This window comes from Camarhynchus parvulus, chromosome 4, assembly GCF_901933205.1.
Source record: "Camarhynchus parvulus chromosome 4, STF_HiC, whole genome shotgun sequence".
NCBI classification, from domain to species: domain Eukaryota; kingdom Metazoa; phylum Chordata; class Aves; order Passeriformes; family Thraupidae; genus Camarhynchus; species Camarhynchus parvulus.
The window spans coordinates 62,639,751-62,655,847 of NC_044574.1; the positions used below are offsets into that span (position 1 = coordinate 62,639,751).

Sequence of the window (16,097 nt, forward strand, 5' to 3'; positions counted from 1 at the left end):
TTTTCTGTACCAACACCCGAGTGCCATAAATAGGTGAAATCGTCCCTGTCAGTGAAGGGAAGCAATCTGTTCTCTCCCTGTCATGTTCCTGGCATGCCAATCTCCAGTTGTACACACAGACACAATCCCAATAGGGGGCAGGAAAAGTGAAGAACACACAGTTGAGCTGCATTTCGAATTTCGTGTGTTGCTGTGGGTGCATTTCTGTTTTGCATGTACTTCCTGTCTTCAAGCACCTACTCCTCACCTAAGGGGACTGTCTGGGTTTATTTAGAGTTATTTAACTAAACAAGTTATTTAAGAAAATCCACACTTTTATTTCTAGGAGGTATATCAAATTATAGCTTCGAGGGAATGACATTTTGTGTTTAATGAATTATTTCTGGTTTAACCATGGCAAAACTGTGTGTATTCAATAAAATCTTGTGAATACAAGCTTCACTGGCTCCTAAATTTAGGTGTATTTACATAATAAACTGAAGATGTATCAATGTAAAAATTAATGGAAAATCATAGAATTGGAATAATGGAATGACAGAATGGTTTAGGCTCCAATGTCCCTGGTATGGCAGGGCCACCAGGGCAGGGACACTAAGCATGTTACATTCCCAGTCCCTGCTGCTAATGGAGCATCACTGGCTTGACAGGATAGAAAGGCAGAGGAAAACAGGGAGCACACCTTCCCACACAGGTCACACACATTCACCCAGCACAGCCTGGAAGATGAAGGACACTCACTGGCTGTCTTTGGCAAAAAGAATAAAAATAAAATAAAATAAAATAAAAAAAAAAATTAAAAATTTAAAATTGCATTTTCTGAACCGCAAGAACACTGAAATAAGTCTTGATTTATGCTGAGTTTTGTGGGGAGACAAACTGACTGCAGTTAAAGCATTGCTGTGAAAGCCCAAGTTGCTGAAAGATTTCTTTAAAAAAATGTTAATGCAGGAGAACATTCTCAGTTTGGATCAGGGTACTATAGACCAAGTTTCTCTATGGCATCAGCAGCTGATAAGCCTCGAGCAGAAGGCAGAGAGGAAATATTTTAATTCCATTCCTGCCTGGCCAGTGTTGCACCAGCACCAACTGTTCCAGACACTTCTGCAGAACAGCAATATTTGCAAGTGTTTCTTCAGAAATGTGCAGGATTTAATTCCAAATACGCAGGACTGTTTTGACACCATTTATCAACTGCTCCCAAATAGATCAGGCTGGGACCACACTTGTTCCATTTGCTAAATTCAAAATTTCCCTTGTGCAAGCCAAGGGAATTAGGCTAGACAAAGGTGGGGGTTTTCTTTGTACACTTTTGCTGTGTTTTTGCAAAGCCAAATACCCTGGCCATGGACATGGGTTGCCAGAAGACTGAGTTCAAGTGAGACAGCACATTTACCTTCCATACAAGAACAGCTGAGCAACAGACCTTGCCCTCTCCAGTAATGCCATTTTATAAAAAGAAATTGGCAATTTATACATATATATGTATACACACATATATATATATACATATATATGACATAGACAGATATAGATATATCTTTTATGTTTTACTCTGGCAAGGAATTATTTTTCCTCCCTTCTTCATCAAATCCACGGATTTTTGGCAAGGAAGAAACTCTCATGGCACTAATAAGAGCACACATGGTTTATTCCCAAAACCAAAATCCAAATCACTGATAATGAGTGACTATTCCATTTTGCTGGACATGATTCAAAAGCAAATAAAGGTCATAATTCTAATAAAAACCTGTATTAGCTATAGCAGAGCAAACACTTGGAGCGTGCCTAATTGGTCATCTCCAATCTCTAAAATGTAATGAAAGCCCAGCAGTAATTTTGTAGGAAATGTCCTTGCTGTTAAACACCATATATTTACCCCACAAGAGACAAAAGCTTCAAATGGTCTTTTAAGAAATGTCTTTATATGTCAATGTTCATTACATCATGAAATTGGTCTTTGCTTAGCAGAGAAGTAAGATTTTTAAAGAGCACAAATCTATTTGTATTTTTGAATACCAGAGCTGTAGCTGCCTATTAGTTTTCTGGCAATGCATATGACTTACCAGCACCTTGATCTGCAACACAGAGCATTTTTTGTGATGAAACACAATCCAGCAACTTCATCTGTTACAACTTGTGAAAGACAAATCCTTCTTTGCACACTGTCACAACCAAGATTCAGATGAGGACAGCCTGGATTCCCAGCTCATTCCAGCCTTGTCCTGCTGGCCTCAGCACAACACCACAGCTACAGAGGAGGCTCTGTCTGCTCCTTGGGAAACTGCCTGCCTCATTTCTTCAGAGAAATATCCAACCAAATGAAGATGGAACAATCAGCCTATTCTTATCTTTCTGTAATACCTGCAGGTGACATCCAGTGACACTCCAGCAAAACAGGATGCATGGACAGTGGCACAGGTCATTGGACACTGGAATGCCAAAACTCAAGATCATTATTTTGCTTGATGAACCAGAAACACAGAGAAGGGAGAGCAGAAACACTTCAAAAACAAAACAAACTCAAAACACAAACACTCAAGACTCCAAAAGCTCAAGGTTGAAAAAGACATCCTGAAAAAAACATTTTACTGTGAGGAGGTGAGGGGGTGAGCCTGGCACAGGTTGCCCAGAGCACCTGTGGCTGCCCCGTGCCCGGAAGTGTCCAAGGCCAGGCTGGACAGGGCTTGGAGCAACCTGGGATTGTGGAAAGTGTCCCTGCCCATGGCAGGGGGTGGACCAAGATGAGCTTTAGGGTCCCTTTCAACCCAAACCATTTTATGATATGCCCATATGATTTCTTTAACTAACCCTGAAAACTGATTTGGCAAATTCAAGTTGTAAAATGAAAAATTTGGAATAAATATATTTAGGCTGCAGGCTTTTTCATTCCTAAAGTACATCTGTGAGGAATTAGAAAAAGCAATTGGGTTAATTACATTTTGAGTGATTATTTTCATAGGGGTTATGACTATATGTTTAAGGTGAAATTTATACAGATTAAATTCCACAACCTGTTCAGACTGTAAATTTGCACTCAACCTGCTGCACTGCCTGTTGAAGAGCTGAAATTCAAAAGGAAATTGAATTAGAGGAATAACTTGAACTGAACAGGAGGCAATTCACTTACAATAACCACAAAGCAGTGCTTTTGGGGTCAAATAATCAATGACAGTAACTTAAATTTCTTGCAGAAAAGAAGATCTGGGGCTTGCTGCTAGCCCAGCCTGAGGGTGAGTCAGCAATGACTTGGCGCTGTGGAAAAAGGCTTTGTCTTATCAGGACCTACACGAGGGGTTAGGGAAAACATGACACCCTGCTTTAAGTAAGGCAATAAAACACAGGTTCCCCTGGCCTCTAAGAGGAAAAGAAAATGCATTTGCTTCATATCCAAGCATTGAGAAAGGGGATAGGGCTCCCACCTGGCTGTTATCCTGTCATGGGATGGTGTGGTTTGAGTGCACCTTGCCCTGTGCTGCACAGAATGTGGGAGTTGTCAAAGGAACGAGCCCATAAAGATGATCAGCCCGGTTTAACTGGCAGATCACAGCTGAACTGGTAAAAATAGTACAAGATCTGTTGTTCCTGTGACATTCCCTACCCATCAGCAGCGGAAAAGCCTCAAACACTCTCTGATAAACAGACGCTTTGCCCAGATTTTCTGCTGAGGTAAATTCATGCCAGTAAAGGAGCTGTTGCACTGCCTTCCAATTACTCAACTGTGAAAATATTTTAGTAACTTTGGGATTGAGAACAAGATAGCAAGGCTGGACTGGTCAAACTTTTACTGGAACATTGTGTCCTGCTCCTGATGACACTTTGCAATAAAAAATAGGCCCAGATATAAAAAGTCCAGAGGAGTACACTAAGAGCCATCAAAGGTATATAAACCAAGGTCTGTGTGGAAAGATGGAAAGAACTGAATTTACTCAGGCTGGAGAAGGGAAGAGCAGAGATGTGATAATAGACTCAGATGTACAGATTTATCACCTTTTGTAGCAAAGTAAGTTCTTCACCTGAAAATTGCCAAGAGATCAGAGGCTTAAACTGCAGGAGGGAAGATGGAAGTTAGACAGTTTCAAAGTTATACAACCCAAATTACAGCTGAGACTGCCTAGGGAAAGTATGGAAATCTCTGTTGAAAGTTTTTTAGGAAAAAGTTATTCCCACATATTTAAATAGCATTTTTAATGATTTCTTGAAGGACATATATAGTAATTTACTAGGATTTCTTAAAACTGTTTTCTTGAATTTTCTGTGGACGGAAAGCAATGAATGCCAGTCTGTTCCCTCCGTTCTGAACTGTCCAGCAGCAAGGCAGTCAGCTCAGGAGCCATAAGGGGAACCACCCAGAGAGCACCATCCTTAGCTCAAGCATTTATTAGAAAATCTCCTTTGACAACAGGCTTTTTAACAGTTTCAAAATAATTTCAGAACTGTGCAAGGAGTATTGCCTTTTATACCACTTGAAGTGTATTTACAACTGTGATCAGCTATAATTAATCCAGCTTTAAAATACTGATAAGGAAAGTATAAATACTATTTCTTTATGCATACAAATCTTTACACCTGCCAGTAACTGATTAACAGGAACATAAATTCTGATTGTATCTGAAAACCACACCAATCTGCTCTTCATCCAAAAACTACCTGAAGAATTAGAGAACTAAAGGACAGGGTGAGACAACTCATTCTTGTGGAGAAGACTTGGTTTGGCTCTTCCTCTGCTTGGTGCCAGAGACAGGATAATGGGGAAAATGAAGAGAATGGATTTAAGTCTGGCAGCCAAACTGATTGGCTTTGGAAGCAGAGGGAAGACTCTGAAAGGACATCCTGGTGGGCTGCTGTCCAGGAAAGCCTGGAAGTGGTTTGGGAGGCTGCAAATGTTTCAAACTAATTCTGGAAAGACCTGAAAGCTGAGGGTTTTCTGGGGATAATGTGCAAAAAGGTCAGGGAAGCATCCTGAAGGACAGGAGGGGAGGGTGGCACAGAGCACCAGTATTACTGCAGATGCAATAATTTCCTGTGGTTTTCCCTTAGAAGGATGGGAGGCTGCAGAAGGAACCGGCAACCGGGTCAAGCTAATAAATAGTCCCATTTTGTAAAACACACACCTCCATTACCAGAGAAACACAAACCAGGCAACAGCTCTCTCCAGGCTGACTGGGGAGCAAAGGGATTGCTCCCCACTTTCCCCTTGGATCATGGGCACCCTCACCCACAGGAAGGGTTTCCAAACACACGAACCTAGGTGAACAATCACAAGGGCAGCAAATAAAATCTTGGTTGTCTGACTCACTGCTTGAGTTGTTCCTTCTGCTTCTGACCCCAAATACATTTATTATGCAAATCAGTAATTTATTAAGGAGCAGAAATGTCCCCTAAGTACCCCCAAAACCCAACTATGACATGAAATCATTTGATACAGAAATGCTCCACTCTGTTGTTTTTTTTTTTCTTTTAAGATATCTCAGGCTGCATCTTGTTTATAAAGAAAAGCAAAGCAGCCTACAAATTTCATTTTGCATTACCATGACTCACCATGGTTAATGGTAACGAAATAAATGGTTTTGTAACCAAAGTGAGCAGGTGTGACTCAGATATATGGAGGATGCACGTTGAACAGCAAGAATCATCTTGATGTTACGGTTTTTCAGATTGAAAAGCACTTTAGGGGTTTGCCAGGAAAAGCTGCATTTCTATATATACATACATTAAAAATCCCATTAAATCAGTTTACTGGTAAAGACAAGGCATTGTAGGAGGTAACAGCTGAAATTCAGGCTATTAAACCCCAGCGCACTTCCAGGTCACATCTAGCAGGAAACATGAAAACAGAAGCTGGTAAGAATGGAGAGGGCCATAAACCAAGCAGCAAATACTTCATTTTTTGCCTAGAGTACTTGTACAGGGGGAGAAACAACACAGAAGTAAGTTGTTCCTTCCTCCCCTCCACCAATTTTATTTTGACAAGTCAGAACCATAAAATAATTCAGGAATTAAGAATTAAACAGACCACAAATCAGAACTAATGTGGAATAATGGTAGGCAAGTATGTACAATAGTAAAAAATCCGCTCTTAAAAAAAATCAGCAAACAGGCTGAAGTAGCTTCCTCTGAAGGCTCTTGAAAATGGGACCATGGAAAAATTAAGGAAGGAGCTGCCATTATGCTGTGGTCATTAACAAAGTCTCTAATTACATCAATTGGCCCTTTAAAAGAAAAAAAATATATTAAAAAGTTCACAAAACAGTTTTCTTTACTAAAATTAACAACATGGTAAAGTTAGGAAACTCCCTAACAGTCAAGATTGCAATTTCTTGAATACTTGGCAATATTTTTTTATTTCCAGGAGGAAACAAACAATAAAGAAGAGTTTATAAAGTCAGTGTGTCCCTGCTGTGTGATGTAATTTGGCAGGAGACCTAATTCAGCAACCTCCAGAGGCCCCCTCAAACCCAGTTTTCTGTGACTTCATCAACTCTGATCCATGGCAACTAGATCGGAGTATATAAAATGTGATGGTAAATGGTGTTTTGACAAAGTTTATTACATTCAGAGAGGTACAATTTGTGAGGCAACAGTGGGTCTATTAGAGTATATTTAGTCTAAAGATACTACACTGCTTCCCCCTATCCTGAGACTAATTTTCTCCCTTCCCTTCAGCTTCCCATTTTCCTCAAATTATAGTGTTTCTTCAAATTTGTAATTTTCTGCCTCTTCAACACAGAAGGGAACTCATTTCTCATGAGAGCTTATTATCACAGAGATCGCCTCTAAAGCAGTACCTTGGTACCCACTTGTGTTCTATAAATGCTAAGAAAAATTACATAATGTTATCTCATAATGGGAGAAAATTCTTTTTCAGGGAAGGAATGCTTTAAAACTCATAAATGGAGATAAAAGTAGACTGAATCAGAAAATGGACGCAAGAGATTTGGCTAGAAAACAGCTAATAATCTGATAAAAGGATGCACTAGAATTAAAATCTATCCCAAAAAGCTGAATTAATATTTCAATCAAAAAAGGAAAAAAATTAAATTAAAATCCAAAATAATCTAGTTTGAATTCTGCACTTACAGTCAGAGTGCCATGACAGTGAGAAAGCTGCCATGGCACAAACATCCTCACTAACCACGTGTTTAAGTGTAAGAAAAATAAGGACTAGGTTTGGTTTCCAGATGTGAGATTTCTGCCCCAAGGTTGAAAATAAAGGCTCTGGGGCCATAACATACTTAAGATATTAATAATGTCTACTTCAATGCTTGTTATCTAATATCGGCAGAGATGCATTTGAGAAGATAATTTTGTGTTTGAAGCAGATTAAAATCTGCCTAATTATCCCAGATTTGTTTTCCAATTCCAGCAACATTCTGTCCCTCCAACCTCGAGCTTGATAATGTGTTGCTAACAGCCTGAATTAATAAGCAGGTGATAGCTGACACCACCAATTAATGTATTACAACTGCAGTTAACCAGGATGATGAAACATACTGAACTGCTTTCTTATTGTAAACCAATAAAGTTCCCCATTTAAAATTCTGCAATTTCATCACAGGCCACAAAGCTATTTTAGTCAATGCCTAAAACACCTTTTATATTAATCCTTTGCATTTGTTACCCATTAGGATTGTCTTGGGTTTTCTCTGAACTCTTGCTATTGCATTCCAGCCTCCCAATTTACACGTACAGAGAGAAGCTGAGGTCAGCAGCCAGGTCTTCCGGTTTTTAAATGAGAAAAGCAATAAATTGGGTAACTTTGATGAAATGCTTACTGATACAGAGAAAGCTAACACATCCTACACAAGATCACTCACACAGGCCCAATCTTCTTTGCCTTGTGCTATTTATATTAATTGAAAAATGGCTGGTGAATTACCTCCTTCATTCTGGAACAGACATTCCAGAATGGAGCAAACTCAACTCAGCACAGAAAATCTGACTGTGAATCAATACAAAGCCAAGCAAAAAATATGGGGGGAATAGGAAATATCAAAGATTGACTTTAAACCCAAAGTGCAACAAAAATTCAACTAAGATACATACAATTGCCAAGACAAAGCCCTGGGTGTGGTATTATCACCCACACTAGTGTCACAGAGACAGAAAGAATGTGGACAGGTTCTTCCCTTCTTCTGACCTTCAGCTCACTAATCTGGAAAAACCTTTCTATGAAATGTAAAGTGTCTTAATGAAAACATTAATTTAATTTGTCCCATTTCATTTGGTCTCAATCCTTTGACAGGAAAGCAGACCTCATATTTTAATTTCCAGTTTTATTTACAGACACCCATCTCAGGTTCCCATCTTGATTCACTTGAAGGGTCTCATGAAGGAAGAGTAACAGTGAAAAGGGAGAACTGCACAGGAGTCCATGGCCACCACTCATCCAGCTTCTTGTCACAGGCAGCGCTGCGTGTCACCAATGCCAAAGCATGTACCAGGAACAATGCTAAAAGGGCTAAATTCCTTAATTACTTTAAGCTCAACTTTTCTATGGAATTTAATTTCTCTTTTACAGTTGGAACACCCAACAAACCAAACCGCAGGATAGAAGCCTGTAACAAGCTCTTTGGAGTACTGGTAATTTACAATCACAGATTTTCTAAATTTATTTCCAACTCTATTTCTTTAGCCTACTGTACTTTGGAAAAGTACATAACTTGGAAAATGAAAAACAAAAATCAATTTCTACTACATAGTAATAAATGTCAGGCAATGCTGTTTGTTCCATACAACAGACTTTGCCTATCAAGCAATATTCTTAGAGGCTGCCAGAAAGTGATGCAAGAAAAAGTTATCATAACCTGTTCTACACTTTGCTACTTCCTGCATGTGCCACTTTTTATCTTGATTGCTTGCATGTAGTTTCCCTTCCTGCCCTGTTCTCCACATGCTCCTTTGTGCAGTCAATTAATAATTACAATGATACGGACAGACCTCTTGCAGCTTAATACCCCAGAGCAGCTCAGTACCTGGATGTAATTTTCAATTGAACAGAGGAGAGCAAACAGAGGCAGAAGAAAATAAAGAAAAATAAGTCCTTGCATTTAATTATTTACTTGTTCTCTCTGCGTGCTTCATATATATGCATGTATGGACAATGTCATGCTAAGTGAAAGACATAAGAACATGGAAAAAGATACCTCAACATCTTTGGCAGCCGTCCCACAAACGGTCCTGAACGAAGTCAGCAGAAATAAACAATGACATACTCCAAGAGTTATGAGGCCTAGGGGGAAAAATCTTGAAAATTTCCAGAGGAAACTAGGATGAAGAAAAGAGGAATTTTTAGGAGAAAACTGAAATTCAACTTTCACACAGCATTTTCTGTCAGAGCAAACGCTGAAATAGTTTTCTGGCATTTAGTAGTGTTTTATTCACACCATGCCTCAGAAGGCCTTCTGTATTAATCTGTACTTCAAATGAGGCACAGATGAATCCAAGCTGGAAGAGACCCCATCCAACTCAACCCTTTTCCCCAAGACAGACTCAGCTATGTTATGCCATTCCTGACACATCCTTCCTAATGACTGCTACTGGAGAAACCCAGCAATTTCTCAAAGCCGGCTATTCCAGGGTTTCACAATCTCTACATTGCAGGTTCTCCCTCTGATCTGACCTGAAGTTTTCCCGCTCCAGAAAGCCCCTCATTTCTTGTACCACCCAGCATGACACTGAACACACACTATGCCCCTTCTCTACACAGCTCTTAAAACACCAGAGGCCTACCACGTCCCTTCCCGATTTTCTCTCCTTTAGACTAATCAGCTCCGTTTCCTCTGATCCTTCCCCCCAAGTTATCTCCCTGAGATATCAGATCACCCTTCTCTGGACACTCTCCAATGATACAGACGTTGCTCTTGGGGATGATGCCCAAGTTTGGGCAAAAGTGCTCCAGCCATGGAGAAGGGCTCCTCACAGACCTACCAGGCCGCACATTCTCACAAACTCGTGTGATGTTCACCTTTTCTGTAACAGCACGACATGGCTGACCTCACACCCAGTGCATGACACACTGTAATTCCGGCTACTTTTCTAAAGGAATACTGTCTAAGGAGTTGATCACCATTCTCAGCCCGTTAAATTTCTTTCTGCTTCAGGAATTCAGCAGAGTATCTTCTATTTATCACTGCTGGCTTTAATTTTGTTTTATTTCAGATTACATCTCTAATTTGTCAAGATGATTTTCAGTATCACTACAGTCCCTTAATGCTGGCAGGCCCTCCTCTCTCACCAGCCCATTTAATCAGAACATTTTATTTCATCATCTCAGTTCTTAATGGAAACACTGATCAGAATGAAGCTCAGGAGCGCTGACTGCCAAGTCCCTTTACCTCAGAGCAGATAAAGTATCAGGTCACCTCTTGCTACTTCAGGCTGATATTCTGCAGCCCTGATGTTTTGTTTCTAATGGAGTGCTAGATATGCTTCCCAGTACCCCGTCAAGGCTCCAGGACCCTTCACTGCACTCAGAGCACAGCAGGTAATTCCCAGTCCCACACTGCCATACTGGCTCCTTCCCAGAGCAGCACCCTGCTGGAACTGCTGCCTGGGCCAGGATACACCCAGGAGAAGGGAGAGAGGAGGATGATCAACAACTCTCACCCTCAGAGTAAAGGATTTCTGCCTGCCTTGAAGCAGCTACACTGCCTTCAACTCAAAGTACTGAGCCCACTCCTGTTTGCCAAAAAAAGTCTTAGTTTGCTCAAACATTGTCATTTTTAATGCTGAACTAGGTATCACTACACAGGGATGCCTAGAGCCATATGCCTAACACACATAGCTATATATATATGTTTATAAATGTCTGACATTTCTGAATTAGATAAGAGATATAATTACTTATATTACAATAACACTCAGATTATGCTTACTGATTACACAATCTATTTCTGTCTGCTTTGGATGAGCAAATTCTCAATATTCCATTTTATCCCAGGGAAAAAAAAGGATTTATTTCCCCAGACTTTCAGCATTTCCCAACATCCTCCATCTCTGCATTCCATCCACAGTGCAAAGCTCATTCCGGAGATTAGTGCAGGGCTTCCATGACTCAGAAAAGGATTTCAGATTCTCACTGATCTGTAACCCCAGCTGTTCATCAGATTCTACAAAGAGAGATCCCTATTCCTGAATAGATGAGGAACCTTCCTGTGGCCCAGATGGATTCCAGTGCACACCATGTTCCCCAGGCTACAAGTCTGACGGTCAGCAGAAACCCAGGAGCCTAGAGGAGGAAACAGGTATCTAAATAATGCCAAAAGCATTTACAGTATATTATGTGTAGATTCCTCCTTATCAGTCAGTATTAATTGTCAGATTCCTTTGCTAAATTAGGTATTGTTCCAGCAAATATTCCTGCATTGCATAATGCCTGCTGCACAGAACTGGGACAGCTACCCCAAGACATGTTTCTCTAAGCTTATAGGCTTTCAGCCAGGTACCCCATTCTGCTCAAATTATTTAGGTTTTGAGGCATGCCTGATACTTTCAAGAAGGAAACAACCACAAAAAATACTGTACCACACAAACCAACTCATCTGGAGACAATTTATGTCACTCACAGCCAAGCCCATTGACAACCACAGGTTTAGTCCAGCTGTAGGAGCTGGGAGAGGCGGGGCAGTGTCCCAGAGCTGCCCAGGGCAGAGCACACCCTGTCACCCAGGTCCTTGCTGCCACCCCAGCTGTGCAGCTGCTGTGCAGAGCTGCTCCCTCACCTCCCCTCACAGCCCCTGCACATCACACTGGCCCTCAGCCCACTGCTCACGCCCTTCTTCTTCATTCCTGAGACTCAGCTCAGCTACACCCCCCACACACACCCAGAAGTACAGCCCAAAATAATAAGCTGTGGAAGCCAGCCCTACTAATGGCCGAAAAGCAATAGTTTTGGATGGAGTGAATGGGGAAAGTGACAATACTGTGGGAAAGCAAGGAATGAAAGCAGCCAAAGGCTCACACACAGGGTGTGAGAAAGCAGACAGGGACTCAGAAGTGGTCAGGATGACAAACTCACCAGCTGCCACACTGTGATATAGCACAGGGGGAAAAAATAATTCTGCCTCTTCCTTCTAACAGGTCATCTCCAGCCTCCTACCCTGTACTAGCTCACACACAGGACAGTCACCAAAAGAAGGGTCTCTTTACTAACACAGGCCATGGAGGGGCTGCCTGCAGACCTGTGAAGAACTTGGGCTGTTCAAAGTCTTCTCCACATTTTAACTTCCACTTGGCAACCTGAGTCATTCATGACTCTGATTTACACAAGTCCTTCTGGATTTGACTGATCCAACAGGTTATGTTTGGAACATGCTCTAGTTCAAGATGTCCATGGCAGGGGCCTGGACTTTTAAAGGTCCCTTCCAACCTAAACTATTCTTTGGTACTGTATTAAGCACTGGATGTGTATTGGGAGGCATGGAGCATCCAGATGATCCTCCAGAAGATGAGCAGGTCTTTAGCCTGGAACTAACACATTTAACAACTCAAGAAATACCAGCACTTGTCTTGGATTAGGAGTGCCCAAATCCTGGCATTTTAATTAAGACGTCTCTTCTAAGAAGGCATTAAAAGCAGTCATCAAAGCATTTACCTTCAGCAAGAATGGAAACAGTATTCTCTGAACCTGCCTTGTGAGTACTCTACCCAGCCTATCAACCCCTCACCAATCCCTTCCTGATTCCTCACTCATGAGAAACAGTTCTCTCTCTACAGCTCCTTTTTCCCCAACGTAGAACAAGATAAAAAAAAATACTATATGGGCTTCAGACCAGCAGACTAAGAAAATAAAGACAAAGTATAAGCAAATTTCTTTTTTCCTATAAAAGTTTCCAAAACCAAAGCAGGCAGATTTGCAGAACCATTTCCGTCTGGCAAGCCAATGAAAAGAGCAGGGCTCCTCAGAACATGCCTACCTTTTAGTGTATTTAAAGAAGGACCAAAATAGTTAAACTGAGTTACAGTTATCCTTAACTTGTACTTTTCTCACGTTTAGACAATCTCTGCAGCCTCCAAGAGCCAGAGCAGCACCCTGGTTCCACTGGAACCCGGTCATCCCGTTCCTGCAGCTGCTGCATGAGTCATTGCTGTGCGGCATGACACTGCCTTTGTGCAGCACTGCTTCCCAAGCCATCATGCTCAGAAAGCTGGCTGCCTACGTGCTGCTGGCAGAGCTCCTGGCCTCCAAGTGCTGCGGGCCTCTCAAGACAGCCGAGGTGCACTGATCGCTGCCCTGGCACCCGTTTCCCTTGAGAGCTGCTGCTTTAGCGGCCTCGGGGCAACTCTGTTCTTGTGAATGAGCGAGGAGGTGCCTCGAAATAACTTCTGAGACACAGACTGCACAAAGAAGTAAAAATAAAACCCAAACAAAGACCTGTGTGGAATTCTTGCTCTAGATAATGTGTCAGCTCTCCATGCAAATCTCCCTGGTCCAGCAAGTCTGGGAAATAGACCGAGACTGGGAATTATCTCCAGCTCTACCATATGGAAATGCGAGACACCAGGCTAGTTGCTTGTTTTATTTAACATGTGTTTCTTTTACCAGCAGTATTAACATGGCCTTGTTCCTGTTTATACTTCGGGAATGGAGAAAATAAACCTTTTTCCTCCCATTTTGTTTTGCTCTTTTAGGAGTTCCCTGTTCCTGTCAAAGGGAGTTAAGCTAAACAGAGACAAGGAAGTTTTGCTCCAGAGTAAATGCGTCCACACTTGGAGATTTAGAAATTGTTCCTACAGTTCAAATGCATAAACTCCCCCCCTTAATCCTCATTAACCTTCTGATGTAAGAAGGCCCTGAGGTTGGGTAATTATTTTGTTAGCAGACCACAGCATAACAGAACTTTAAGGCAAAGCATGTGACACCCACCCAGAGCTCTCACCAGTTAGGAGAGGCACCTTTTTAGTGGCTTAGGAGTAAAGTTTGCAATTGTCTGCAAAGTGACGACAGCCATGCTATGAGGGTGCTGAGAGAGCCTGAACTCCCCGTGCCCATCCATATGTGATACACTGGGACACCAGCTCAGAAATGCAGGATAACCCTTGGAGAGAACCCACATCAAGACAATGCCAGGGAGACCCATGACCCAGCTGCAATGAACACAGAGGAGAAAACGAAAGGCTGGCATTTCCTCCTCCTCTGAGTGCCCTGGAAATCACAGAGCAAAGTGAAGCTGCTCGCTCCCAGCAATAGCAACGTTACTTGACAACCAGCACGTCTGTCAGTGATGCTGTAAGCACCAACGTGCTCCAGCACTCTGCAGGGCAGCTCGCAGTGCTGAACCCTCCTGCCTCACACGGTGACAGCTTCATCTCGCTGTTTCAAACCTATCACAAGTCCGTTCCATTCAAGGGTTTTAAGGGAACCAGAGAGGCACCTTCTGCCCATAGGATAACCCAGAAGTGAACCTGCCAGGTTCACCCCTGGTCTTTCCAACAGGGAGGACAGCATTTAGGCTGGAGAGGTGAATGATGAAGCAGTAGTAAACTTACTTTCCAGTGATCAATTGGCTTCTGGATGGTGTACACATGGGCTGGACATAGTAGTTCTCCAGCTTGACCCCTTCGGCAGCCAGCTTGTCCAGCGTGGGCGTCCGGATCTCGGACCCGTGGTACCCCACGTCCCTGAAGCCCTGATCGTCGGCCAGGATGAAGATGATGTGCGGCTGCGAGCGGGGGGCGCCGGCCGCGGGCTCCTCTCCCAGCAGGTTCCCCGGCGCATCCCCGGCACCTCCCCGGCGGCTGCCCCAGGCCAGGTAGCCGCAGGTGAGGAGGCTGAGCAGGGACAGCCCGGCCAGCACCGCCGCCACCATCCTCCCCGGGCTGGGGCGGCGCGGCCAGCGGCGCCCACCGCGGGCCATCCACCGCGGCGGGAGGGCAGAAAAACAGGAACGAAAAGGAAATAAATCAACAAAACCCCAGCAAAGCCAGGCGGCCTCGGGACGGGCGGCGCCCGTCAGGGCTCCCTCCGGGCGAGGGACATCGCAGCCACCCCAACTTCGGCAACTTCAGCCGCTGGAGCCGGTGCCGGAGCCGGTGCCGGAGCCGGGCGGGTGGGCAGGGCCCCGCCGGGGGTCACAGCACCCTCGGCCCGCCCCCGGCCCTGCGCCGGGGCGCCGCTGCCAGCCCGTCCCGGGGCCGCTGCCCATGGCGGGGCGAGCCGGGGCGCCCCGGGACGGGACGGGGCCGGGACGGGCCGGGACGTGCCGCCCCCCGCCCGCCTCCGCCGGCGCTGCCGGGCCGCGCCGCTCCCTCCCCGCTCCCTCCGCCCACCCTCGCCTCCGCCCCCGGTGGCTCCCGGCGCTCGGACCCGCCGGAGGACAGGGGCACCCCGGCCCGGCAGAGCCCGCAGCCCCGCTCCTCCCTGCCCGGCCCCTCCGCAAGCCCGGTTCCTGCCCCAGCCCGACCCGTCCGCAACTCTTTTCTTCCTTTCCCTCTCCTCCCTCCCTCGCCCGCCCCCCGCATCCCAGAGGAAAACCCCCCACCCCGTTCGGCCGCCAGCGCCAGCCTCCCCCCCACAGAGAAGTGGTCCTGCTCCTTCCTCCCCCTCGCAATATTGATTGTTTTAAGTGTTTCTGACTTGGCCACAAACATCTGGAAGGTATGAACGTACCGGATTTGTTTCCAGCCACAAAACAGCCCCAAATCCCAAACCCTCCAATTCTGGCGAGGCTGTGGCAAACGCCAGGAATGCGCCTTTGCAGAATACAATCACTTTTAAGAATTTGGGTTAAAGTACGAATGTGCTGCAGTTGCAAAATACAACTTCATTCTGTCCTGGAAGACACCGAGTCAAGCAGAAACTGATATTCACACACGATTAGGCTGAAGTAAATCTGCAGGTCTGACCTGTCTAACGTGAGTCAGCACGAACGACTTTTAGTCACACCAGGTTTTATAAAGCATTAACTCTTAAACAGGAACTTGGGCCAAGCCCTCTAGTTCCTGCACCTCTGTGCTAAGCTCCAGCTGGTCCCTGCCGAGGGACTTTCTACATCCCTCTGGGATCCCTCCCGGATGAAAAATAAAGTAGGGCTGTCTTGAGAGAATTTTAATTTGGGTTGAATCTAACTGATTCGGTTCACATCAGGTTGTACAAAACT

At 44.1% G+C, this 16,097-nt stretch overlaps 1 protein-coding gene across 3 annotated transcripts in view; it reads right to left on the reverse strand.

Moving 5' to 3' along the window:
* Positions 1-15,025, reverse strand: part of ARSJ (arylsulfatase family member J) — a 38,728-nt gene extending 23,703 nt beyond the window's left edge. For 2 of the 3 annotated variants that reach the window (XR_004060668.1, XM_030946965.1), the window contains exon 1: positions 14,488-15,025. Coding sequence is in view for 2 of the 3 variants with exons in the window: in XM_030946965.1 (XP_030802825.1) it covers positions 14,488-14,855 (368 nt within the window). In the remaining variant the exon portion in view is untranslated. Of the gene's footprint in view, positions 1-9,143; positions 9,277-14,487 lie in introns of those variants that run through there. The other variant, XM_030946966.1, reaches the window with a different exon arrangement.
* Between the last annotated feature and the right edge of the window lie 1,072 nt (positions 15,026-16,097).